At 37.7% G+C, this 27,912-nt stretch overlaps 1 protein-coding gene and 1 pseudogene across 2 annotated transcripts in view; one reads left to right on the top strand and one right to left on the bottom strand.

Moving 5' to 3' along the window:
- RNF103 (ring finger protein 103) overlaps positions 1-27,912 on the bottom strand; it is a 94,368-nt gene that overhangs the window by 37,057 nt on the left and 29,399 nt on the right. Inside the window, exons 1-2 of one of the 2 annotated variants that reach the window (XM_002922336.4) lie at positions 24,192-24,367; positions 406-466 (exon numbers count right to left, since the gene is read on the bottom strand). In XM_002922336.4, coding sequence (XP_002922382.1) covers positions 406-466; positions 24,192-24,236 — 106 coding nt within the window. In that variant the 5' untranslated portion in view covers positions 24,237-24,367. Of the gene's footprint in view, positions 1-405; positions 467-24,191; positions 24,368-27,912 lie in introns of those variants that run through there. The other variant, XM_011228823.3, reaches the window with a different exon arrangement.
- LOC117802075 lies at positions 1,322-1,672 on the top strand (annotated as a pseudogene).

Below are 27,912 nucleotides of genomic sequence, written 5' to 3' on the forward strand. Positions count from 1 at the left end.
CCTAGCATAATCTTCCTACCTGAAGAGCCCTAATTTAATCACATCTGCAAAGTCCCCTTTGCCACATAAGGTAACATATTCACAGATTCTTCATTATTTTGCCTATCACAGTATGTGAATACCTGCTTTGTGAACACCAACACTAACCTGATCTCTAGGAAATCAGAGATAAATGAACACGGTCCCTTCCCCTTGCAGAGCTGAACTGCAGGCCAGAGGAATGATACAGTTTTTATAAAACACAAAGGTTTTTCTTATAATGATTAAAAAGCAAAATAATTAGGACAACTATAAATAATCTAAGAATAAACTATGTCTTACAATGGGTAGATGCAGTTTATTTTTATGAACTAATATAAAATTACCAAAAGGGTAAGGAATAGGAGACATAAAATTATAATTTACCTCTTATTTGCCTGTCAACAACTCTCATTTCCTTTCTTATCTTCAATGACCATTCATTGACCTGGGAAAAATTTTAGAAAATAATTATAAGAAAAGCCAACACTCCTAATTCACCAAATTTTAAAGAATTTTGTATTAATTCTACATTTATTCCAGACAAAAAAATAAATAAATCCACTTGCAAACAAAAGCTTTAGGGCCAAATTCTTTTTTTTTTTTTTAATCTTTTTATTTACAGAAGTCCCAGTCTATTTAAAGATTCTTATCTGAAGGCAGGCAGTCAGAAGTACTTTTTACAAGACCTCAGAGTTCAGGGCCCTATAGGTATATAAACATTTTTCAGGATGTACATGGGCATAGTAAAAAGCTATGTTTAAAAGTTGAAAATCTTTTGAAACCTATTTCAAAACCTGTTCTGCCTATGTTAACAGTTCACCTCTTCCGTCCCCTTTTTAACAATAATGCTTTTTCACTTTACAGAAGACAGAAATTCCTCTGACCTATGTCTATTACCATGATATAGTTCCCTCAGAGGCAAAAACTTCTAAAGCACTAAACATAAGGCCAAATGGAAATACCAGTGTAGCTGTTGAGAAAGCACTGAACTACTCTAATGACTATCAAATTCTTATGCAAATAAGTGTTTTCTAATTCTTCAGTTTCAAGAGAAACTGAAGGAAAATCTGAGTTGTGAACTGATAATCATTAAAACTAAATTTACATTAAATAACTATACGCTCTTTGCCATATGACACAAAATTTCAAAGAACTGAGTGACGATGACAGAACTTCCATTACCATCTATTTACTAATATTAACAATGTTTCTCAGTACTGGAGTCTAATAAAACATAAAACAGAGCTTTCTTCCACTTGTGGCAGCTTGTGATGAGGATCTCTTGCCTGTGCCCACAGCCATGCAGTCCACAGACTCCCTGCAGTTGGTGCAGGTCTTTGGAGGCAGGAAGGTGGTCACAGCTATGGCACACTGCAAATGGGGCAACAGGCTCATTAGGTGAATGGGTGATCCCTGGAGATGATCCAACCATGCACGCTGCAATACAAGCTACTGAAACCTGTTCTGCTTCTGGGCAAACGGTGATTAGCTGGCATGGACACCTCAGTCTGTACGAAGGGTGGTGGTCATATGGCACAAATTCACATATTCAATCCACCTCCAAGCCATGGAGGCCTGTTACCAGAAACAGGTGGTTAGGCTTCCAAGATTAAAGACATCTTCATCTAGTATGACTAGATGCTGCTGGTAGCTGACCCCCATCACTGCAAATCCAAAAAATTTGCCTGTGATCACTACCAGAAATCCAACAAGCCCACCACAAGCATCAGGATTCACTTTTATAATAAACAATGACTGCGGGGTTTAAAATTAAAAATAACAGAACAGGAATAGAATTGATGCTGAACCTTGTAGCATTCATCCAGGGGCCCATGAACTAAACAGCATTAAAAAATCTATACAACTGGGATGCCAGGGTAGGTCAGTAGGTTAAGTGTCTGCCTTAGGCTCAGGTAATGATCCCAGGATCCTGGGACCCAGTCCCACACCCAGCTCCTTGCTCAGTGAGGAGCCTGTTTCTCCCTCTGCCTGCCACTCCCCCTGCTTGTGCATGTGCGTGTGCATGCACTCTCTCTCTGACAAATAAAATATTTTTTAAAAATCTATACCATTAAGAGAAAGTATACCTCCAATAAATTTCACTTTTTAATGATTTCATTAAAATCATTATTTAACAAAATCTAATAAAAATTTATTTTGCAACAGGTGTAGTAACTCCAACCATAAGAAATATTAAGGTACTTAAAATCATATGGATATATTTTTAAAAATTTTAACATTAGGTTTATCTATTTTTTAAAGGTAAAATTCACATAACATAAAAATAGCCATTTCAAAATATACAATTCAATGGCATTTAATGCCTACACAATGTTGTGCAATCATCAACTCTCTCTAGTCTCAAAACCTTATTAACATGTCAGAAGAACACACTATACTCTTTAAATAATCTCTCCCTAAATCCCCCTTCCCTGGCAACCACTAATTTGCTTTATCTCTTTTAATATGCTTATTTTTACTATTTCATATAAAAGGGATCATACAATGTATGGTCCTTTGTGTCTGGCTTCTTTCATTTAGTACAGTGTTTTGGGGGTTCATCCATGTTGTAGCATGTATCAATACTTCAGTCCTTTTCGTGGCTGAATAACATTCATTGTATGTACACAACACAACTTGTTCATTCATACATCCTTTAATGGACCTCTGGATTGTTTCCATCTTTTAGTTACTGTGAATAGTACTGCTATGAACATTTGTATACAAGTATTTATTTGAATTCCTATTTTCGGTTTTTAGGAACCAGTAAGAGTAGAATTGCTGGGTCATGTGGTAATTCTATGTTTATCTTTTCAAGGAGCTCCAAAACTATTTTACAAAGAAGTTTCACCATTTTACATTCCCTCCAGGAATGTTTAAGGATTCTTTTTCTCCACATTCTTGCCAATACTTGTTATCCTCCAATTTTTTATTAATTGTCAATCTGTTGGACCAACTGAAGCAGTATTTCATTATGGTTTTGATTTGCATTTACTTAAAGACCAATGCAGTTAAATATCTTTTCACGTCCCTGTTGGCCACTGGAACACATTTTTTGGACAAATGTCTATTCATGTCTATCCATTTTTAATTGTCTTTTTGTTGCTGGCTGTATGAGTTCTTTATACATTCTGATAGAACCTTATCAGATACATCATTTACAAATAAATTCTCCCATTCTCTATCTTTTCACTTTCTTGATCATGTCCTTTGATGAACAAAAGCTTTAATTTTGATGATTTTCAATTTGCCTGTTTTTTTTTTCTTTTGGTGCTTGTGCTTCTGGTGTCATAGTTAAGAATCCATTGCCAGATAGGGGTAAATCTTCATGACCTCCTATGTTTTTACCTAAGAGTTTTATGGTTTAATAAGAGTTTTACTTTAATTTCTGTATATGGAATGATGTAGGGATCCAGCTTCATTCCTCTACATGTGAATATCCACTTATCCCAGCACTATTTGTTGAAAAGACTATCCTTCCACTATTAAATGAATCTTAGCACCCTCACAGAGAATCAACTGGCCATACATGTATGGCTTTACTTCTGAACACAATTCTATTCCACTGGTCTATATATCTATCCTTATGCCAATACCACACTGTTAACATTACCATAGCTTCACAGTAACTTTTGAAATCAGGAATTGTGAGTTCTCCAAATGTATTTTTTCTTTTTCAGGACTGTTTGGTTATTCAGGGCCAGCTGTATTCCATATGAATTTGAGGTTAACTATTTTTTTGGAATTTTGACAGGCATTGTACTGAATCTGCAGACTGCTTTGGGTGGTACTGCCATCATAACAGCATTAAGTTTCACAAGCCATGAATTTAAAATCTCCGCCAGCAATATTTTGTAATTTTCAGTGTACAAGTGATTTGCTTCCTTGGTTAAATTCTTTCCTCAGTATTTTGTTCTTCTAGATACCTTTGTAAATGATTTTTTTTTTTAATTTCCTTTTTCGATTTTTCATTGCAGGTGTAAAAAAAAACACAACTAATTGTTTTATGCTTGTCTTAAAAACCTGTCAATTTGCTGAATTCACATATAAGTATTTTGTACATGAGGATTCTTTGGAGTTTTCTATATATGGAATCATGACATCTGCAAAGAGACAGTTTTACTTCTTCCTTTTCAATATGGATACCTTTTATTTCTTTTTCTTGCCCAAGTGCTCTGGCTAGAACTTCTAGTACACTGCTGAACAGTAGTGGCAAAAGCAGGTATCTTTGTCTTGTTTCTGATCTTAGAAAAAAAAGCTTTAGTCTTTCACAATTTACTATAAAATTAGCTGTAGTTTTTCATAAATGCCCTTTATCATGTTAAGAAAGTTCCCTTCTATTCCTAGTTTGCTGAGTATTTATCACAAAAGGTATGTACGGTATTTTGTTCCATGTATAATAGGATGATTGTTAAATTATTTCAAGCATAAAAGTGCTACATTAGGAGAAATCCATATGGTGAAAATAGAATGGAAGTAAATGGCATTTCTCCTTTCAAGAAAGAGAATGATTAAAAATGTTTCACTATAAATAAGAATGTGTGCATATATGTTTTAAATGAATATTGATGGGGATCAAATTGCTGTGATACTTTTAAAACAGTGATGTAACAATTTTACAATATTTACAATATGCCAAAAATTACATCCTGTGCGACTCTACGTAAAATTATGATAAAAAAATATTAAATGTTGATTTATGACTGTTCAAAAGGGTACACAAGTAGTTAAAATTATTTCAGGAGATATATGCAGAAATTTGAAGACACTGTTACAATCTAACCACAACTTTCAGAACCAGCAGGAAAGGAAATCCAAGACTCATACAATTCAAATGTTTACTGAGCATCTGCTCAATGTGCTAGTGATGAAACAGGACACAAAGACTCCACCTTATGAACTTACATTATAATGAAACAAAGTAAGTAAATAAGTAATACTCTGTCACAAAATGAGTGCTAGGGAGAAAATGAAGCAAGGAAAATAGGATGAGGGCAGTGGAGGGGAGGTTTGTTATTTCATCTAGGGTAATAGAAGAAAGCTCAACTGCTAAGGTGACTTTTGAGCAGACTTCAAAAAGTTTGCAAGGGAACCATGTGACTATCCACTATGGTGGGGGAGTGGAGGGGGGACCATAACATTTTAATCAGAGTGAAAACAAACACCACTAAGGGACCTAAGTAAAATAGTGTCCTTACCTACAGACCAAAGGATGGGGTACAAAAACGATTTGGTTCAATAATTTTTGTTTGAACTAGCAACACTGATGGGGAAAGTTATTTGATTCAGGTTTACAGAAAAAATACTGGTATGCCTGGGTGACTCAGTCAGTTAAGCATCTGACTCTTGATTCCAGCTCAGGTCATGATCTCAGGGTTGTGAGATCCAACTCCACACTGAGCATGGAGCCTGTTTAATATTCTCTCTACCCCTCTCTTTCTACCTCTCCCCTTCACTCCAGCCACATGCACTCTAAAAGAAAGCAAAAAAGGAAAAAATATTTATCATCTATTATAGCAGTGAGTTTTATAAGGTAGCAAGTTACTCCTAAGACTGTTTATTAAATAAGCTAAAAATAAATTTTAGATTTTTATTTTCATGGGTCAAAGTACTGATTAGCTCCTATTATTTCTAATGCTTTCAACTGCTAATCCCCGAGGACAGCCAATCAGCTGGAAGCAATGCACCCATGAGGACTACAAACCTGTAGCAGTTACTAGAATTCCAGGAACCACATGTTAAGATAAGTTTCACAATTCAAATTCAAACCTTAAAACGAGGCAGAATGAACCAGTGCAGTGATGTTTAAACTTTTTAGTAACAGAATCTTTCAAATAAATCTAACGTGGAACTCCACAAATACAAGAAGTATTACGCCAGTATACACTTACATAGGATCAGATTGAAAATTTTTACTACTATAAAGTAAATGAAAATAGCTTATCTGTCTTGATGAAAGATAAAATTTTAAATGAGTTGTTAAAGTGTTATACCAACCTTAGTATCCAATTTATTTCCATATTTTGTTTACATGTCCAGTATTGAGAAAATTGTAGTTCAAAAAGATAAGAAGCTATCTATTTATTATTACAGTTATTTAACAGTTTGTCTTTCAACTTAAGGTTATCCCTTGCTTAAATAAATCCAGATGCTCAAAATAAAAGTCATTAAAAACTGGTATTTTCAGGGCGCCTAAGTGGTACAGTCGGTTAAGCATGTGACTCTTGGTTTCGGCTCAGGTCATGACATCAGGGTCATGAGATCGACCCCCATGTCAGGCTCTATGCTCAACGCAAAGTCTTCTCGCGTTTCTCTCTCTTTTTCCCTCTGCCCCGCCCCCCCCATGTGTGGATGCTTTCTAAAAATAAATAAATCTTAAAAAAAAAACAACCTGTTTCTAAGTTTCTCATTACAGTGCTTAACTGCTCATAATCCTTAAGGGGCGAGTACTCAATCTAACATATTAGATGGCAACGGTGAAATGACTTTTGTAAAAATGCATTGCTGCACTGTTCACAGTAGCAAAAGACTAGAAATAACCTAATGTATATCAAAAGAACACTAAACATATTAGAGAATTTCCATAAACTGACATTACGCTCTAACTAAAAAGAAAAATTCAATGCAATGAGGACTACCCTTGGAATTAATTCTCAAAATATAAATGAAAATTGCAATGTAAAGGACATTTGCAGTATGACATATGTTAGAGAAAGAGGGATAAAGAGGGAGAGGAGAAAGGAGAGAAGAAAGGAATGGGGAAGGGGAGAAAAAGATGTGGAAAAAGGGAAAGACAGAGATATTTATATGTTCATATATTATAGAATATCAACAGGAGAATCCATAAGAAACTAGGCTGCTTTCAAGGATGGAAACTGAATAATTCGTGAACAAGAGTGAAAGGAGATTTATTTAGTTTTTAGTATACCTAAGAATAGACTTTGCTGCCTTTTGAATTTTATGTGCCAATATAACCTATTTCAAGAAATATTCTTTAAAAATAACACGTAAGATAAAAAAGAATAAGAAAAAATATCAGGTTCTGGATTGGAATAATACTGCTAAAATGTCCATACTACCCAAAGCAATCTACAAATTCAATGCAATCTCCACTAAACACCAACATCATTTTCACAGAACAAGAACCACCAATACTAAAGCTTGTATGCAAGCACAAAAGACCCTGAACAGCCAAAGCAAACTTGAGAAAGAAGAAGAAAGCTCAAGGTATCATAATCCCGGATTTTAAAAATATACCACAAAGTTATAGTAACAAAACAATATGGCACTGGTAGAAAAATAGACACACAGATCAGTGGAACAGAAGTGAGAGGTCAAAAATAAACCTGAGCATATATGGTCAATTAATCTATGACAAAGGAGGCAAGAATATACATTGGAGAAAAGACGATTTCTTCGATAAATGGTGCTGGGACTACTTCTTTACACTACACACAAAAATAAAACCAAAATGGATTAAAGACCTAAATGTGAGACCTGAAACCATAAAACTCCTAAGAGAAAATTTTAGGCAGTAATCTCTTAGACATCAACTACAGCAACATTTTTCTCAAGCAAGGAAAACAAAAGCAAAAATAAATAATTAGGATGATATTGAACTAGAAAGCTTTTGTACAATGAAGGAAATCGTCAATAAGATGGAAAGGCAACCAACTGAGGAGAAAATATTTGCAAATGATACATCCAATAAGGGCTAATATTCAAAATATATAAGGAACTCCTATAATTCAACACCAGAAACACAAATAATCTGATTAACAAGTAGGAAGAAGACTTAAATAGAATTTTCCAAAGATATACAGATGGCCAAAAGATGCTCAACATAATCATTAGAGAAATGCAAATCAAAACCACAAGTTATCACCTCACACTAGTCAGAATGGGTAACAACAAAATGACAAGAAACAAGCATTGGTGAGGATGTGGAGAAAAGGAAGTCCTCATGCATTGTGGTGGGAATGTAAACTGGTGCAAATGCAAGAAAAACAGAATGGAGGTTCCTCAAAAAATTAAAAATAGAACTACCATGTGATCCAGCAATCCCACTTCTGGGTATTTACACAAAGAAAATGAAAACCCTAATTCAGAAAGATACATACATACACCCCATGTTTATTGCAGCGTTCTTTGTAATAGCAAAGATATGGAAGTAACCTAAGTGTCCATCTATAAATAAATGAATAAAGATGACATATATATACACACACATGGAATATTACCCAGTGGTAAAGAGGAATGAAATCCTGTCATTTCTGACAACATGGATGGACCTAGAGGGTATTCTGCTAAATGAAATAAGCCAAAGAAAAATAAATATCACATAATTTCACTTATAGATAGAATCTAAAAAAACAAAACAACAAAAAAAAGAGAGAAACAGACTCACAGACTCATAAATATAGAGTACTGGTAGTTGCCAAAGGGAAGAGGAGTGGGGGGGATGGACAAATGGGTGAAGGGGATTAAGAGGTACAAACTTCCAGTTATAAAACAGTAAGTCATGGGAATGAAAAGTTCAATAGAGAATCCAGTCAATAATACTGTAATATTATTTATCATGGATAATCATAATGTAGCTGATCATTGGATCTCTATGTTGTATACCTAAAACTAATTTAATACTGTATATCAACTATATCTCAATTAAAAATTTAAAATGTAAGACTGTTTTATGAATGTTTTAAAGACCCAGTTTATAAGTGCTTTAAATCATCTTTGTTTGGAAGAAATAGTTTAAAATTCTATCTCATAATATTAGGAAGACTCATTGAATCTCTTTAAATTGTTTTAGATACCACACTCCCTTCTGTTATACAATCACCCAAAACTTTAAAATAATTAAACCCAAATTTTGTTTGCAGTTTCATAACTGACATTTAATCAGCTTCTTCTAAAATAAAAAGTTGAAAAAATTAAAATGCATGACAAATGATAAATGAAGATTAAAGTCAATCTGTCTTCATTACAGGGAAAAATAACAATTGATGAATTACCTACACTTATTTCCAAACCAGAGCAAAATAAAGTCACAAGTTTTTTGACTTAGAGAAAAATAGATTTTCATCTCTTAAAAAGACCTCCGTGTCATAAGTCATACACTTCCCTGTAAGGATCCAATATATAGCATATATAGGGTAGCAAAAGGAAAACAATACCAAGAAAGAAAACTGTACAAATGGCTGCAAAATGGAGAAGGACATAATACACATTTGTAGAAAAAATAAAAATTTAAACAAAGACACTTAAGAAACAGGTCTAGGGTGCTTTTGGGTGGCTCAGTCAGTTAAGTGTGAAACTCTTGATGTTGTGTAAGCTCATGATCTCAGGGTCATGAGACTGAGCCCCATACCAGGCTCCACACTGAGCATGGAGCCTGCTTAAGATTCCCTCTTTCCCTCTCTCTCTGCCCCTCTCCCCTTGCTAGAATGTGCTCTCTATAAATAATAAATTAAATAATTTAAAAGTTTTTGGAAAATAAGTAGGTCTAATTTAATGAAGGAAATTTTCAAAAAGAATTTGAGAATCCATCTCTGCCTAGATACAGAAAGCTGCAAAGACTCTCAATAAGACAAACTGGATGAACTACAAAATAACTTTTCCTGAACCTGTCAAAATGAAGTCAAAACAAAGACTCACTTTCAAGAAGAGAGGGAACAATGAACACTAAACAATGAACACTAAATTATCTGTGCCATGGGATGGCAGATACCTTAGAGGCAATTAAGGAAAATTCAGTTAAAATTTTTAATAAAACGAAGTCTGAGTATGGGTTATTGGACAGCACAGAACCTCAGGAGCCACAGGCACAATGGGAGCTCATATCCACTTTCAGTCTTAATTGGAAATGGTAGAAAAATTTTTGAACACATACAAAGAATGTCTTCATTGGCTTATCAAACACAGATGAGGAAAGAATCAACAAATACCTGTAGTCAACAAAAGTTACCCAAACTAAAAAAATAATGAAAAGTATCAAACCACAGATCCAAGAAGCTTAAGAGAATCCAAAGCAAGGGAAATATAAAAAACAAACAAAAACAGAATGTAACATGACACCAGACACCTAAACACATTACATTTAAAATGCTGAAAATCAGGGGTGCCTAAGTGGCTCAGACAGTTAAGCCTCCAACTCTTGGTTTCAGGTCAGGTCAGGTCATGATCTCAGGGTTGTGAGATCGAGCCCCATGTCAGGTTCCACACTCAGTGGGGAGTCGGCTTGAGATTCTCTCTCCCTCTGCCGCCTCCTCTTCCCTCCCCTTCCCCACACATGTACGCTCTCTCCCACTCTCTAAAATACATAAATCTTTTAGAAAATAAAATAAAATGAAAATCAGATAAAATCTTCAACCAGCTGGGAGAAAAAATTACTAATTACAAAAGAACAAAAATAAGAATTACATCTGACTTCTCAAAAGAAACTACACGAATCATAAGACAATGGAGCATCTTTAAAATACTGCAAGAAAAAATTCTCTCAATCCCAAATTTTATACCAGTGAAAATATTATTCAAAAATGAAGACAGGGGTGCCTGTCTTCAGTTGTTAAGTGTCTGTCTTTGGCTCAGGTCATGATCCCAGCGTTCTGGGATAGAACCCCGCATCGGGCTCCCTGCTCAGTGGGAAGCCTGCTTCTCCCTCTCCCACTCCCCTTGCTTGTGTTCCCTCTCTCACTGCCTCTCTGTCAAATAAATAAATAAAATCTTAAAAAAAAAAAAAAGACAAATTTCAGATTCAGCTCTGCCATACAAAGAGCTCAGAAGCCATCATTCCTGTCCTACGACCAAAATTTGCTTGGACTCATCAGAAAACCAAGGTTACAGGGCAAACTGCTACCCTGAAATGTGGAAAGAGAGGTGAATACAGAGAATCATAGTTGAGATATGCTTACCTGGAACACTGGAAGGAACATTTAAGTGATAATTTTGACTAGTTGCTACAGGTTGAGTACAGATCACCATGAGAATGAAACTCCTACAGGACACCACAATTTCATGGGTTTTACCTCCAGGAACTCCAGAAGTCCCCCCACCTTTGTGTTTCTGATAGAAGGAGGGGGAAATAACCATTCTGAAATATGCACAGACTGTTTTCCATAACAAAGGCCTATTCTTCAGTGAAATAAACCTTACTAGAGCCTTGTCCCACTTTGGGAAAGGGCATTTACCAGACTGCTCTTTTTTCAGTCGTCTTGTGTCACCAGAAGTGAGCACGAAATTAAGAAATACTTAGGAATGTCATAGTCCAGGGACACAGGCCACTAAAACCACGGACTTAATAAGACTGAAGAATGCTTCCAGTCCTCCACATCTTCCCACTACACCAATAGGGCTCTAGTATAATGATGAATTAGAGCTAAAAGAGACGTGAAGTTGAGTTTTATCTATCTAAAAAGGAGTTTTTATGGATGTCCAAGATAAAAAAGGAGATAAAAACAAGGACATTAGAATAACTTTAAGCCTATGGCACCTATAGCTACAGCAGACATTAACAAAGCCAAACTCCTAGCCTGATTAACATAAAACCTCATACTGAAGACCAATTTACCTCAGTTCCTATTACCCTATATATCATGTTCAGTTTTCAAGACAAAATTTCAAGGCATTCTGAAAGGCAAGAAAAAGCACAGTCTGAAGAGACAAAGCAAACATCAAAACCAGGATTAGACATGACATAAAGTCTGACATTTTGTGGCTCTTGTGGAAAAACGTAGATACTATCCAAGAAGAGATGGATAATGAAGGCAAGTACAGGGATGGAAACGCTAAGAATCAAAAGGAAATGCTAGAAATATAAGAAATAACATCATAACAGAAATGAAGAATACATTTAATAGGTTCATCAGTAGACAGGACATAGCCAAGAAATGAATCAATGAATCTGAGCCACTGAAATTTAAAAAGGAAAAAGATGAAAACAAAAAGAAAATAATGTCTAAGAACTGTGAGACTATTTCAAAAGATGTAATAATACATAATTGGAATGCCTGAAGGGGATAAAAGAGGAAAAAGAATGGAAAAAATACCTGACATAATGGCGGTAGAGAATTTTCAAAAATTAGGGGCATCTAATTTTTTCATTAAGCATCTGCTTTGGCTCAGGGCATGATCCCAGGGTTCTGGGATCGAGCCCCGCATCAGGCTCCCTGCTCCCCACTGGGAGCCTGCTTCTTCCTCTCTCACTCCCCCTGTTTGTGTTCCCTCTCTCACTGACTCTCTCTCGCTCTCTGTCAAATACATAAATAAATCTTAAAAAAAAAAAAAAAGAAGAAGAAGAAGAAGAAGAACTTTCCAAAATTAATGACAGACACCAAACCAAAGATCCAGGAAGCAAAGAGAATACAAACTAGAATAACAGTCCAAAAAATGACAACTAGTGATATCATATTCAAACTGTAGAACACCAAAGCAAAGAAAATCCTGGAAGAAGACAGAGCAAAAAAACACTTTACCTATAGGAGAACAAGGTTAAGAATTACCAAGGACTTCTTGTTGGAGACTACGCAAGCGCAAAGAGGATGGAGATATTCAAACTGTTGAAAAAAATCACCAACCTAGAATTCTCTGTCCAACAAAATTATCTTTCAAAGAGAAGGAGAAATAAAGACTCTCAGACAAATAAAAATTGAGGGAATTCATCACAGCAGATCTGGCCTACCAGAAATGTTTAAATACAGTTCTTCAGGGAGAAGAAAAATTATATAGTTAGAAACTTGTATCTACATAAAGAAAGAGTACAAAAAATTAATGAAGACAAAGTTTTTACTTTTCTTATTCTTCAGTGATTTAAAAGATAATTGCTTAAAGTAATAATAGCAAACATGTATTAGATGAAGACAGCATACAGATAAGTGAATGAATGAGAACAATGTCATATTGGACAGGAGGGAGGATTGGGAATACAATGTTAGAACGTACCTGCATTTCATGCAAAACAGTATCATGTTATTGGAAGTTAACTGCAAATGTATATTTCAAAATCTGGGATAATCACTAAAATTTTCTTAAAGATGTGTAATTGATATGCAAAAATATGAGATAAAATGAATCATATAAGATGCTCAAAACCATACAAGGCAAAAAAAAATTTTTTTAAGATGGCAAAAAGTAAGAAGTATAACAGACACCAGTTACAACACTGTAGATGTTGATGCAGCTGTATCAATAGCTGTTTTAAATGTGAATGGTCTAAATAAACCAAATAAAAGACAATGTGCCAGAGTGGGGAGGGGGGAATAAAAAGCAAGACCCAACTATATGTTGCCTGCCAAAAACCCACTTAAATATAAAGACTAAGATTAAAGGTTAAGGCATACAGAGATATACCATGCAAACACTAATCTAAAGCAAGCTGTGGGTGCCTGGGTGGCTCAGTTGGTTAAGTGTCTGTTTTCGGCTCAGATCACGATGTCAGGCTCCCTGCTCGGTGGGGAGTCTGCTTCTTCCTCGCCCTCTGCCCCTCCCCCCATTCTCTCTCTCTCTCTCTCTCTCTCTCTCTCTCTCTCTCTTCCCCAACAAAAAAAATCTTAAAAAAAAAAAAATGCAAGCTGTACTCCTATTTCCAGTATATAAAAATTAACATGAGCCAAAGACCTAGCTATGCAAGCTAAATCTATAAAACTCTCAAAGTATCAGATTTAGCAATGGATAATCAGAAATGTCCCAAGAGCATGAACAAAAACAGAAAAAATACATAAATTGAACCTCATTAAAATTAAAAACAACTGGGGCACCTGGGTGGCTCAGCTGGTTAAGTCTCCACTCTCGGTTTTGGCTCAGGTCAGGATCTCAGGTCCTGGGATCGAGCCCTGTGTCAGGCTCTGCATTCAGTGGGGAGTTTGCTTCTCTGCCTCTCTCTCTCTCTATCTCCTTCAGCCCCTCCCCCTGCTCATGCTCTCTCTCTCAAATAAATAAATCTATAAAAAAATTTAAAACTACATAAAGATTATCGAGGAAGTAAAAAGATAACCTATAAAATGGGAGAAAATATCTGCAAATCATGTATCTGGTAAGGGCTTACTACAAGTACGTAATGTACTCCAACAACTCGACAACAAAGTCAGCCCAATTCAAAATTGTGCAAAGGACATAAACAGACATTTCTTCAAAAAATATATACAAATGGCCAACAAGCACTTGAAAAAATATTCTACTTCACTGGTGAGATACAGCTTCACCCCCAGGAGATGGGCTATCAAAAAAACAAAAACAAAAACAAAAAACATTTGTTGGCAAGGATGTAGAGAAACAGGAACTCTTGTACACTGCTGATGGGAATGTAAAATGGTGAAGTAACTGTAAAAAATAGTTTGGAGTGTCTCACAAAGGTAAATAAAGAATGTACCATATGACCCAACAATTCTACTACTAGGTATATACCCCAAAAAACAGAAAATAGGTACTCAAGTATTTAAGAAAGAATGGTAACAATTCTCAAAATAAAATCTTCAAGAAAACATATAAGGGAACACTTCTTAACTCATTTCTATGAGACCAGAATTATCCTAATACCAAACCCAGACAAAGATATTACAAGAAAGGAAAACTACAGAGCAGTATCTTTCATGAACACAGATGCAAAAACCCTCTACAAAATGTTAGCAAATTGTATGCAAAAATATACAAAAATAATTATAAACCATGACTGAGCGGAATTTATTCCAGGTATGCAAGGCTGGTTTAAAATTCAACAATCAATCACTGTAATACACCATATCAGTAAGCTAAATTTAAAAAATCATATGAATTGACACAGACAATTTCACAAGATCCAACACCTACACACAATAAAAAGTCTCGGCAAACTTGAATGAAAGGAAACTCCCTCAATTTGATAATAATTTTAAAAAATCTGCAACCCCCAGGGCATCTGGGTGGCGCAGTTGGTTAAGCATCCAACTCTTGGTTTTGGCTCAGATCATGACATCAGGGTCATGAAATCAAGCCCTGCACTGGGCTCTGCACTCAGCATGGAGTCTGAGGTTCTGTCTCCCTCTGCCCCTTCTGCTCGTGCTTGCTCTCTAAATAAATAAATCTTTAAAAAAAACCCTGCAGCCTCCCCAATTACACCTAACATCATAATTAATGGTAGAAAATTAGAAGCTTTCACCCTAAGGTTGGGAACAAAGCAAGAATATCTCTCTCTACTCCTATCCAACACTGTAGTGAAGTCCCAGCTAATACAATAAGACATGAAAAAGAAATAAAAGGCATACAGATTGGGAAGAAAACAATTAAACTGTCATTTTTTAACAGAGGACATGATTTTCTATGGAGAAAAAAAAATCCCAAAGAATCATTAATATTAAAAAAAAAAATCTCCCAGTACTAAACAAACAAGTATAACAAATTTGTAATACAGAATGTAAATATACAAAAGTTGACTGTTTTCCAATATACCAGTAATAACTAGAATCTGAAACTTGGTGGGGGGGTGGGGGAGAAAGCCTTCACAACGGCACCAACCAAACCAAAAAACCACTCAAGGATAAATCAAACAATATGTACAGGACCTACTGGAAAACTATAAATTGCTGATGAAAGGCATCAAAGAAGATATAAATGGAGAGATAGTCCATGCTCATGGATTGGAAGACTCAACATTAAGACATCAATTCTTCTCAACTTCTTCTGTAGATTCAATGCAATCCCAATCAAAATCACCAGAATCTATAATGGTAGATATCAACAAAGTAATTCCAAAATTTGTATGTAAAGGCAAATCCCCAAGAATAGCCAACATAACAGTGAAGAAAAACAAAGCTTCGGGATTCCCCACTACCAAACTTACTTTTATTTTTTTTTAAAGATTTTATTTATTTATTCGACAGAGACAGAGACAGCCAGCAAGAGAGGGAACACAAGCAGGGGGAGTGGGAGAGGAAGAAGCAGGCTCATAGCAGAGGAACCTGATGTGGGGCTCGATCCCAGAACGCTGGGATCACGCCCTGAGCTGAAGGCAGACGCTTAACCGCTGTGCCACCCAGGCGCCCCTCAACACTTACTTTAAAACTACAGTACTCAACAGAGTAGTATTAGCCAAGGAATAGAAACATACATAGGTCAATGGACAGAATGGAGGCCTACAATTTGACCCACACAAATATACTCAACTATACACATGAAAGTAGATTTCTTTTTTTATAATTAACTGAAGCAAACTCGTTTTTAAATGGTCTAAATTCAAATCTTCTGATAACACTGATTAAGCTCAATTTTCACTTTATTAACATCTTAATATGATAAATTATACCTTATGTTTATACTTGAAGTATTCTGATAACTAGAAGCACTGAGGCATGAATTGAAGCAATTTAGTAACTATGTAGAAGGTGGCAACTAGGGACGCCTGGGTGGCTCAGTCAGTCAAGCATCTGCCTTCACCTCAGGTCATGATCCCAGGGTCCTGGGACTGAGTCCAGCATCAGGCTCCTTGGTGGGAAGCCTGCTTCTCCCTCTGCCTGCTGCTTCCCCTGCTTGTGTTCTGACAAATAAATAAGAACTTAAAAAAAAAAGTGGCAACAAGCTGACAGAACAATTTTACATGACCACCAGAAAATATTTCTCTCCCCAAATGTTAGTAATAGCAAGAAAAATAGTTAAAGAACATGTTTTCTGAACTTGTTCTTCAAGTCTCAGCTTAAATGTTCTTTGAGGAGGCCTTCCTTGACCTCCAGGATAGGTTAAATCCCTTGCAATATAATTACACATAATGCTATACCTCCCCTCTTTTGCAAACCATGTTATACTTATAATTACTTATAGACTGTCCACTCCAGAAAGTCAAAGATCTTTTCTTATTCACTTAGCCTTTGCACAATGTCTGGCACAAAGCAGATGTTCAATAACTTATGTTGAATTCAATTGCATGGAATAAGCACTGTGAAGGGCCATAAAATTTCAGCCATTAGTAACAATGAAAAAACTAAAGAAACTTTCTGTATGTTTTTAAATATCAAAGAGAAAGTTTCATAAAATGTTGTCAAAAAGAAAAAAATTAACTTCAAAAATCAAAAGGGATTTTGCAAAAGAAAAACATACCTAGGAGAAACGGGAACAACCAAAATTATCCAGCCATACCCCAGTGGTTCTCAGCCTGATTGTACATAGAAGTCACCTGGGAAACTTAAAAAATACCAACTTAATTGGGCTAGGAGTAGAGCTGAAATGATAGGTAGGATTTAAAATCTCTCCAGGTGACTCTAATGTTCTATTGGAGTAAAATACAGTCCAAGACAAACAGCTCAAGAAAATGTATCAAACAAGTCTTAGAACTGTAAAGATCACTACAATAAAAGCAACAGGAAACTGAAAACAGATAAAAAGGAAATGAACATTTATTTAGTACCAAAATTTAGTAAGTGAAAAGCATTTATAATTGGTAAATAAAAATGAAAATAAAAAATGAGCACAGTATTAAAAAAATCCATTTGTAAAATAGACAATATACTATGAAAACTAAAAGGAACCTACAGAGTTTCACATTATCAAGATAAACACTTTCTTTTTCTTAAAGATTTTATTTATTTATTTGACAGAGAGAGAGACAGCCAGCGAGAGAGGGAACACAAGCAAGGGGAGTGGGGGAGGAAAAAGCAGGCTCCCAGAGGAGAGCAGGGAGCCCGATGTGGGGCTCGATCCCAGAACCCTGGGATCACGCCCTGAGCCGAAGGCAGACACTTAATGACTGAGCCACCCAGGTGCCCCAAGATAAAGACTTTACACAAATTCACTCAGAGAGAGTCTACTACATGCCAAGCAAACTAGGCACAGGAAACAAATAAGAGGACATTTTCAATAGTGTGGAGATAACAGTAAGCCAAATGGAAAACAAAATCATTGAATTTCTGTTCCCATCCTTCACTGATATTAATACCAGATGGACTGATAACTTAAAGATAAGAGTGCAAAACTGTTACTCTAAAAATACATTATAGAATACCTTTATGATTTTATATTTAGGAAGGAGTTTCTTAAATAAGAAACAAAAATCAGGGACACCTGGGTGGCTCAGTTGGTTAAGCGTCTGCTGTCGGATCAAGTCATGATCCCAGGATCCCAGGTCCTGCCTGCCACTCCCCCTGCCTGTGCTTGCTCTCTGACAAATAAGTAAATCTTTTTAAAAAAAGAAAAAAAATCAATAAGCCTAAAGGAAAAGACTGATATTTTTAACTACATTGAAATTAAGAATTCTTAGGCCACAAAATTAGAGATCTTGATATCTAACCATATAAACAGTAACAAATAAAAAGCATTTATAAAGGAGATGGTATCCAGAATATATAAAGACATATTCAGAATAGAGATTTCCTATGAGTCATTTTTTTCCCTGAATTCTGAACACTGTATATGAAAAATCCAGAGGATAATTGGTCTCTGGATAACGTTATCTCCTTCCAGAGAAGACTTACATTTGCTTTTGGCAAACACCTAGCCAAGGGCACTAGCAATTGGTTTTTAATTAAGCTTAATGAATGCAATCAGGGATTTGAAACTGGACTTCAGCCTTTGTGAAAGCCAGTTTACTCCCAGTTACTGCCACTGCTAAAGTGTATCCTTTCAGAGTCCCAACCAAAAGCCATAGGAATTATCCTGAATCCTTTATCAGTGGTATGCCCTGCACTCTAATCTTTGAACTATCTAACCATAGGGTCTGTGAAGAACTCCACTCAAATTCTTGGTTTCTTAACCACTGCATTGGGAATTAGAGGATCTCTTTAGTGGGAAAGTGGTCCCAAATGACCAAGCTCATGTATTTGAGTTTCCCTTTCCTCTGGGATTTTGATTTTGCAATTCTTCACTGCCTTGATGGTTTTAAGTGATTACAACTAGTTATGCTTTTTATCTAGCTCTTCTAGTTATTTTTGGCAGAAGGGCTGGTTCAAAACGACCTAGTCTCTAATTACCTTGTGATTTTTTAAAAGAATGATTTCTTAGTTCTGTCCAATTAAAAGGCCTAGAAGAACACTCCAGTAGCAATAAGCGCCATGAGCACCTAAATTTTGGTTTCTAAATACCATTCCCACTAAAAGAAACCAGTGCTCCTTAGAGAAACGGCTGATTCCAGGTCCCAGGCTGGGAGATTCTAATCACACTGCTACAGACAGAATGTTTATGTCCCCCCCCCCCAAATTCCCATGTTAAAACCTAATCCCCAATGTGATAATATTTGGATGTGGGGCATTAGGGAAGTGACTGGGTCATGAGTGAAGAGCCCTCATGAATGAGTTTAGTGACCTTATGAAAGAAACCCCAGAAAGCTTGATTCCTCCTTCTGCCATGTGAGGACACAGTAAAAAGACAGGCATCTATAATTAGGAATCACATCCTCACTAGACACTGAATCTGTGGGTACCTTGATCTTAGACTTCTTAGTCTCCAGAACTGTGAGAAATAAATTTGTTGAGTATAAGCTACCTAGTCCATAGTATTTTGTTACAGCAGCCTGAGCAAACTAAAACAGGTATGTATATAGTGAAAACCAAGTTCCCCTCCCAGTTTTAACCTTCAGCTACCTAACACCTCTCCCTAAAGGCAATCTCTGTAAAATGGGATTTTGTATATCCTTCAAGACTTAAAACATACATAAAACTAGAAATTCACCAAAAGGATCAAACAACTGAACTTAGGTCAAAATGTGCCTGTGATCACTGTCAGATGGATATACAAAAGAGGGACAAGTAGGCTACACTTCAAATGTGTAACTGTTCTCTCGCTACCTTTACTTTTGTTCATCAAGCAAATATGATAGGCACCTTAGCGTTACTAAGGGAGTTCAACACTATGCTGACTCAGTGAATGATAAAGAAAAACATGATCCTTGCTCTCAAGAAGCTTACAATTTTGCTGAGCAGACAAAGTAGAAAACTATTCTCCCAGGATAACCTTTTTTCTAATGTTTACCTTATCTCCTGAATTCTGTCCAAAATTGAACGCTGTGGTTCCTTCCTCTCCACCATCAGTATCCCATCAAACCTGCTGTTTTCCTGAATTCTCTCATTTTCAGTTCATGGTACCAAACTGAGGGGAATGATAGGTTTCTGTTTAACCTCGCCTCCAGTCAACCCTAAGAAACAGCTTTCCACACCCAGTAGATGAGCAAATTTCAACCATATCTCCTAAATATTTCTAAAATTCATCCTATCCTCTCCATCCCCATATTTCCACTATTAGTTAAAACCAGCATCATCTCTCACCTGGGCCACAAACTGGCCCCCATATCTAATTCTCTTCCCTCCAATTCTTGCTCCAAACCACTATTCTGAATGCTCCCATCCTTAGTGAGCATGACACACAGGACTTTGCTAATCTACCCTCTTATCTAACTCTGCAATTTTACAGCTGACACTGCCATCATTTCCCTCCGCATCCCACTCAGATTTCATAGTATTTCATCCTCTAAACACTCTTGAGTTTTTTCAGGTTCCTCCAATCTATGCTCCACACTTCCACACCTCGCACATGCAGTTTAGTTTGCTTGTGATGCCCCCTCTTTCCTAATCCTATACCACATTATCCATCTGACTAATGCCTCTTGTGATAAGATCTAGATACCCTCCCTGATCAGGTCTTCTTCCCCACTCTGAACAGTTAATCACTCCCTCCACTGTGACATCACAGATATTGCATATACTTACATCATTGCCCTTATTTACTCTAAAGTATGAGTATTTATTCACACGCCAGTCTCCCCCAGTAAACCTGGTATTCTTTGATGCTGTCATCCAGTTCTCATTTTTGAAAACCTGATGTCCAACCCAATATACACTAAAATATCTCAATAAGTGTTTATTGTATGAACTAAGTAAATGAAACTCTTTTTCTCCATCTCCCTGTCTCATTTTCTTTTTTTCTGATTGCAACCCACAACCATGAGACATAACTTAGTTTAAGGATATGTTAGTCAGATGATTTAGGAATTCTGATGCCACGACTGTACTACTCTATCCAAAGGTTAAATCAGCAAAATCCCTAAGTAAGGACAGAACGATTTTCCAGCAGTACCTCAACTCCAACAGAAGAATCACTTTCCAACAAAATCTCATGTCCTCTTGATTCCCATCACCACACAGTCACAGGTTTCTAAGTAAATTACAAGGCTCTTTCATCCTTAGCAGGCCCAATCTACTCTTCACGTGGGTACTTCAAGGTAGAACAAGTTTCTCCACTAAAACATTTCCATCAATGCACTGGAGAAGCCTGAGGGCTATAACTTTAGTCGGTAAGGCTCCTTAAATAGCTATAATGTTTCCCTAGAGTAGCCCTTGAAACACTGTTCATCTTAGGACTATCTGGCTTTAGGAATATTTTACTCTATTCTGACCATTATTCAATTTACCATTATTCATTGATTTATTTATTTAGCACCTACTCTGTGCTGCATACTGTACCAGAGCTGTAGGAACACCACCGCTAATGTATCTTACTTGCCTAACCTGACTTGTGACTATGGCCTAAATGACAACCATGATGGTGTGGCACAGCTGCACCTGGCCCTTACACCTGTGCTGGGACCGTGACTCCCCGCCCAAGCCCTCATCTTCCAGCCCCAGTGGAAGGCATACTATAAATTTATCCTAATTAAACAGTTGTCCAGCTGAGGCTATGGCATTTTGTCAATTCTCTCCTTTCTCTCTTCTTCCTTGCCAATACTATCTTTTGTTTTAGTCTCCTTTACTTAACTCCTTTTGTGAAATTAAACATTAAATTTTTCTCTCTTTAAAAAAAAACACCAAGACTAAAATACCTGACATTCCATGTCTTATTCATATATGTCTCCCAATACTTTATCATGTGTCAGCAGCTCCATAAAGAAAAAAAGGTATTTCTCATTCCTGCTTTATCGGCACCTTCTGGAATTACAAACTCAATACTAAATAATTGTGGAAGGTGACAAAACACTTTCCTTGGTCCTTAATCACAAGTTATAAAGAGAACTTGGTAGAAGCTGAACCTAAAGCAAACAGAAACACTGTCCGACAAATTAGAACAAGATATAATCAGAACTCAAAGGTCAGCTTGAAATACTATGAAAGGGACTTAAAGAAAATCTTGGGAAGAGTATCTCCAGCACCAATTAAAGTAAATAATACTAAAAATCCCACTAAACAGTCAAGAATCAATTCACAGGAAGGAGATGTGTGGAAAACATGATAGTAAAGGGCCAAATCATTTCTGATCACCCCAGCCTGGGGGTGATTACTCCAACCTCTGAGCTCCTGTAACTGTTTATATAGTACCCAATCCAGACTTGTTCTTGAAATGCTTATCTTGCTAGATGATACATTCCTTGGCTGTTTATTTCATCTTTATGATACCCCGCTGGCAGGCATATATTTTTTTTAAAGATGTATTTATTTATGAGAGAGAGAGAGAGTGCAAAGGGAGAGAGAAACCTAAGCAGAGAGAAACCCAAGGCAACTCCGCACTGAGAGCAGAGTCCTGCATGAGGCTCAAATCACGACCCCCAAGATCACGACCTGAGCCGAAACCAAGAGTTGAATGCCCAACTGACTCTGCCACCCAGAGGGTCCCTGGCAGGCATATTTTAAAAACCAATCTCATGCATTAACCCTAATATTTTCTGGTGTTGATTCACTTTCCTAGGTAGGTTCTCCTACTGGAAGAGTATTCTGACATCATGTTCTTAGCAATTATATTTATCATTTAAAAATACTGTTACACAAGTAGCGCATATACAAGAGATCGATTAAACAGTAATGAGACTGTTTTCCCAGAATCTTATCTCATTTTATGAATGGCAAAGCTAAAGGCAAACACTGAAGGAAAATAATCTTTCCCCAACATCAAAAATACACTTCTACAATAACAAGCACCTCTGAATACATACACACCAAATGTGCATCTATCTATTCCTCTACAGCTTGCAAAGTAATGTCACACACTTTTACCTCATTTAAGCTCCACAATTTTTATTTTACCAGGGAGAAAAACTCAGTAAGTTGCCTACAGTAACTTTTATAGAGGACATAGTGTTCTAGGACCTATGGCTAACAAATATAACCAACATTAACACACACATTATGTGTCAGCAACTTTATGATGGAGGACATTGGTTTTTTAAAACATGCCTGCAAAAGCTGAACAGGTGAGATCATTTAAATTAAGGGTTTCGGGGTTGCTTTTTTTTTTTCATTATGGATAAATTTGTACTGGGTGTTGTAAAGCAATGCTTCTCAAACTTTCCTGTTCACACAAATCATTGAAGGTATTGTTAGAATTCAAATTATGATTAAAAAGGTCTTGGGTAGGGCCTCAGACTTCTAACTAGCTACCAGGTGATGCTGACTAGGCTGGTCTGCACCTGGGTGGCCAGGTTGTAGCATATATAAAGAATTAACCCTAACTGGCACTATTAGCCAAAACTTAACAGTCTTTCATCTTCCATGACTCTGAAGTCAAACTATTATCATTCCTATTTGACAAGACTAAGGCACAGAGACGTGAACTTTCCTTAGATCACAGTATTTGGTCTACGAGGAACCAGGATTCAAACGTAGGAAGACTGACTCTGCAGGACACAACCGCTACAAATTATCCCATTATCTCAGTTTACAGGTTAACGCAGAATTCGAAGCCAGGTCCTGAGTTATCCTCAGTACCATTCCCACGAGTAGGGTCTGCAGTCAACAATATTGTTGTAGGGCAGGGAAAGAGAAAACAGACCCTCCCACTTAATACAGCGGGTTAGGGAGAAGGGGCAGGGGCGGTGGCGGGGCTCCCCGAGGACCACTCGCAGTAGAGGCAGGTCCGCCAATTGTCCAGAGGCGGGCGTTAGAGGCGGGGTGTCGGCCAGGGAAAGGTTCCGGGCGGGACGTACCAACGCGCGCAGGGGAAAGGCTTTCCAAAGGCCGGGGCAGCCTTTCCACATCCGGGCCCAGTGCCGGGACTGAGAAACTCTTTATCTGGCCCTCGGCCCCCGCTTGTGGAGTTCTGGCGTAGCAGGGTTCTCTTTAGTCACAGCCACCTCCTTAGAGATTCTTCCCCAGCCCCTCCGTCGAGTGGAAGGCCCCGGAAATGGGGGCCAAACAGCACCTGGCCAGCCGGGAGGGAGAGCGGCCACTCGCTTACGAACTCCACTACGCCCCACGCAAATACCCCGACTCTTTTGCCATTACCGTAGCCCTTACCAGCTCTTTAGGCGGCTTCTCCTGGGTTTTCCCAAACAGCCCCATGGCGAACCGAACTCGTCTTGCCCCTTCCGGCTTTCCGTTCCCTGCGCCCAGGCAGGTCACGGGCAGCCGCCTGGGCGGGGCAGGCGATAGGAAAGGAGCCCAGACTCCCAGAGAAGGGAGCGGCCGCAGTGAAGGTGGTGCGCATGCGTCCGGCGCAGGCGCAGAATTGGGCTGGGCGGATCTTCGTCAGAAAGATTGTTGCAATTGCGCACCTTCCAGGAGGAGATTCGTAGATCCTTCCGACGAATTAGGTGTGTTTTAGTGAGGTGTGGAAGTGATTCCTTTGACAGACTACACGTGGTGATTACAGCTGCTTCTGATACTTACACTAAACCTGTATGTTGTTGCACAGAAATCTGTATCTCCACCTAGACGAAGTCCATTTACAACCACTCTTCCTAGGCACGTCACATGCAGCAAGCCAGAAATGACCCTTTCTTCCTCCCTCTAGACCTTCTCCTCCCCTGTGTTGTCGCCACCATCACCTAATTCTAACGTGAGCATCATCTTCTCTCCCCCTTACCGAGTCCCAAACATGATAACTTTTCAATATGTTTAAACGCCAGCTCTTTTCTTTCCGCCCCGGTGTCACAGTGTTCACGCCATTGTCATTGCCAACGTGGATGATTCCTACCTGGCATCTGTGTTTGTGTCGTCCTATACGTTACATGGACCATGACCTTAGTCAAATTCCCAAAGGCATCTGTGATTAAAAAGGACTGGACGCATTTTAGCCTGGCAATCTGATTGAACCTATGCAGTGAGCTGATGGTTGCTGTCATTATCAAACGTCTTGGTGAAGAGACCACTCGCTTAGTGCCACAACCCCATACTCCATCCCTTGTGGGAATGTAGAATGGTACAACCACTTTGAAAAGGTTTTGGTAATTTCTTAAAATGCTAAACATAAAATGCTAAACTTAACGCCATTCCATTGCTAGCTAGTGGAGATAAAGCATATGTCTTTACAAAGACTTGTAAATGGATGTTCATAGCACCTTTATTTGTAATAGCCAAAAACTGGAAATAGCCCAAATGTCCATCAAAAGATTAATGGATAAATCAGTTGTGATAGATCCATGCAATGGAATACTACTCAGCAATAAAAATGAACAAACTATTGATACATGCAACAACATGGATGAATCTCAAAATAATTATGCTGAAAGAAGACAGAAAAAAAGAGTATTTACTGTACGATTACATTTATATAGCATTCTAAAAAATGCAAACTAGTCTATAGTGACAGAAAGTAGCTCAGTGGTTGCTAGGGGACGGGTTAGTTTAGGAAGAGGCAGGGAGGAGAGACTACAGAGACACATGAGGAAGCTTTTGGGGGTTGATGGATATTGTCTTGATTGTGCTGATGGTTTCACAGATGTATGCAATGTCAAAGCAAAGGGATACTTTAAATATCTGCAGTGTATGTCAATCATACCTCAATAAAGTTCTTTTAAAAATAACAGTACAGGTTCATTGTAAAAATTAAAATCCCATTCTTAGTTCCTCAGGGGTAAAGGTCTCAAAGGACCTTATAATTAAGTTATTATAATTACAAGGGCGCCTGCGTGGCTCAGTGGTTAAATGTCTGCCCTTGACCCAGGTCATGATCCCTGAGTCCTGGGATCAAGCTCCACATTGGCCTCCCCACTCAGCAGGGAGCCTGTTTCTCTCTCTACCCTTCCCCCTGCTCATGTCCTCTCTCTCACTCTCTCTCTCAAATAAATAAATAAAATCTTTTTAAAATTATTATAATTATAGATAGTGTGAACTGTTTGAGATCTTTTCTTTCGGAGAATATGCTTTTATATATTTTACTCAGTTGGGGTCATATAATACGTATTGTTTTGCAATCTCCTTTTTAAAAATTTTTTACATAAACTTTCACTGATGTTAATATTTATAGCTAAGGGATTCTGTGGCAAGTATGCACCAAATTTTTAAAATCATTTCCCTATTGTATGAGGTCAAGTGGTTTCCAATTTCCCCCTATTAAATAATAAGTATAGACAGAGGTTAAATTTTAAAAATAGTACCAATGTTCTCCGTACAGTTTGCACAGTTTTGAACTACTAACAGTGTGTGAGAGCACCCTATTCCCTAAATCCTTGCTAAAATGAATATTATCGATATTTTGCAATTTTACCAATCTGAGGGTATAAAATATTGTTCTTAGTTTTCATTTCTAGGATTACTAGCCTAGATGTGCATCTTTGTGTATATTTATTGGCTATTTGAATTTCTTCTGTGAATTACTTCTTTTATCCTTTGTCCATTTTCCATTGAATTGTTTTCCTTCTTTCCTTTCCTCCTTTTTTTAATGTGAAGGAACCCTTTGGAAATGAGAAATCTGTAGGGGCGCCTGGGTGGCTCAGTTGTCAAGCATCTGTCTTCGGCTCAGGGCCTGATCTCAGAGTCCTGGGATCAGGCTCCCTGCTCTGCTGGAAGCCTGCTTATTCCTCTCCCACTCCCCCTGCTTGTGTTCCCTCTCTTGCTGGCTGTCTCTCTGTCTGTCAAATAAATAAAGAAAATCTTTAAAGAAGAAAAAAAGAAAAGAAAATGAGAAATCTGTAGAGATGTTTTTAGGGTTTCCTTCACCATATCTGTCCTCTTCTTTTTCTTTCTTTTTGAATGAACTATAAAGCAGCAATTTTTCATATAAGACGCCGAACTTCCAATTAGTCAACAATATTTATCAAATGCCTACTATGGGTCAGGCATTCTATAGGCTCTAGGAAAAGCACAGTGAACAAAAAAGAACCTCATACAATCTGGTGGGGACATGTATTAAACAATGGTGATCCATAAAATTAAGTGAATTACTACAAATGTGCAAAATTCTGACCATAAGAAGAACGTGGTGATTAGTGAATCCTCCCTGAAGGTGATATATAAGTGAGCCTTGAAGGGTGAGCCAGCAGAAATATGAGGAGTATCCCGTACAAAAGAAACAGCATGTGCCTAAGAGCCTTCCCAGTTTCTGGGTGTGGGATTTGGACCATAGGCCCTTCAATTCCTAAGGCTGCACTTGTTTTAAAGCTGGTTATCAAGGGCGGAGAGGCCAGAGAGAGTGTGGAAGAAGGTTGGATTGGGTGGGTAGCATCTAACTGAAATACAGACCCCACAGCTACTGACAGAGCCCTACAAACACATCAGCGCAGTTTTCCTCAGTGACTAAAAGGGCCTGCGCATCTTCCACACGTTTTCCAGGCTCCACCCTCAGAGCAGCATATACTCTATTTGTGTCCTGATATTGCTTTGGCAGTAGACAAAACTGTGGCTGAGCTATAGTTTGTCCTTCATACATGGACCTCAGGAAGCATGCACCCGATCCTCCCACCTGCTAAGACTCACATCTGAGGGGGTGGGAAGAACTAAGTGAGCAGGCACTCTAACTCTTTGCTCCTGCCAAACACAGCAAGTGTCTAACTGGATCACACTCCCTTGCCATATGTTCACAAAGACGTTTATTCACACACAATTTCAAAGGTTTTATGTGCATTCTCCTGATCCCTGAGAGATATTATAAATAGATGCATATCCTTCACTTGAAAGGTACTGCAATGCCTGATGCTTTAAATATTTCCCTGAATTTGAAAGGAAAAATAGAAAGGACTGTTTTTCCTCCATTCCCCAGTTTGTCCTTGCTCATTTCTGTAATATTGCTCACCTAAGG

This window comes from Ailuropoda melanoleuca, chromosome 4 (genome assembly GCF_002007445.2).
Source record: "Ailuropoda melanoleuca isolate Jingjing chromosome 4, ASM200744v2, whole genome shotgun sequence".
In the NCBI taxonomy this organism is placed as follows: domain Eukaryota; kingdom Metazoa; phylum Chordata; class Mammalia; order Carnivora; family Ursidae; genus Ailuropoda; species Ailuropoda melanoleuca.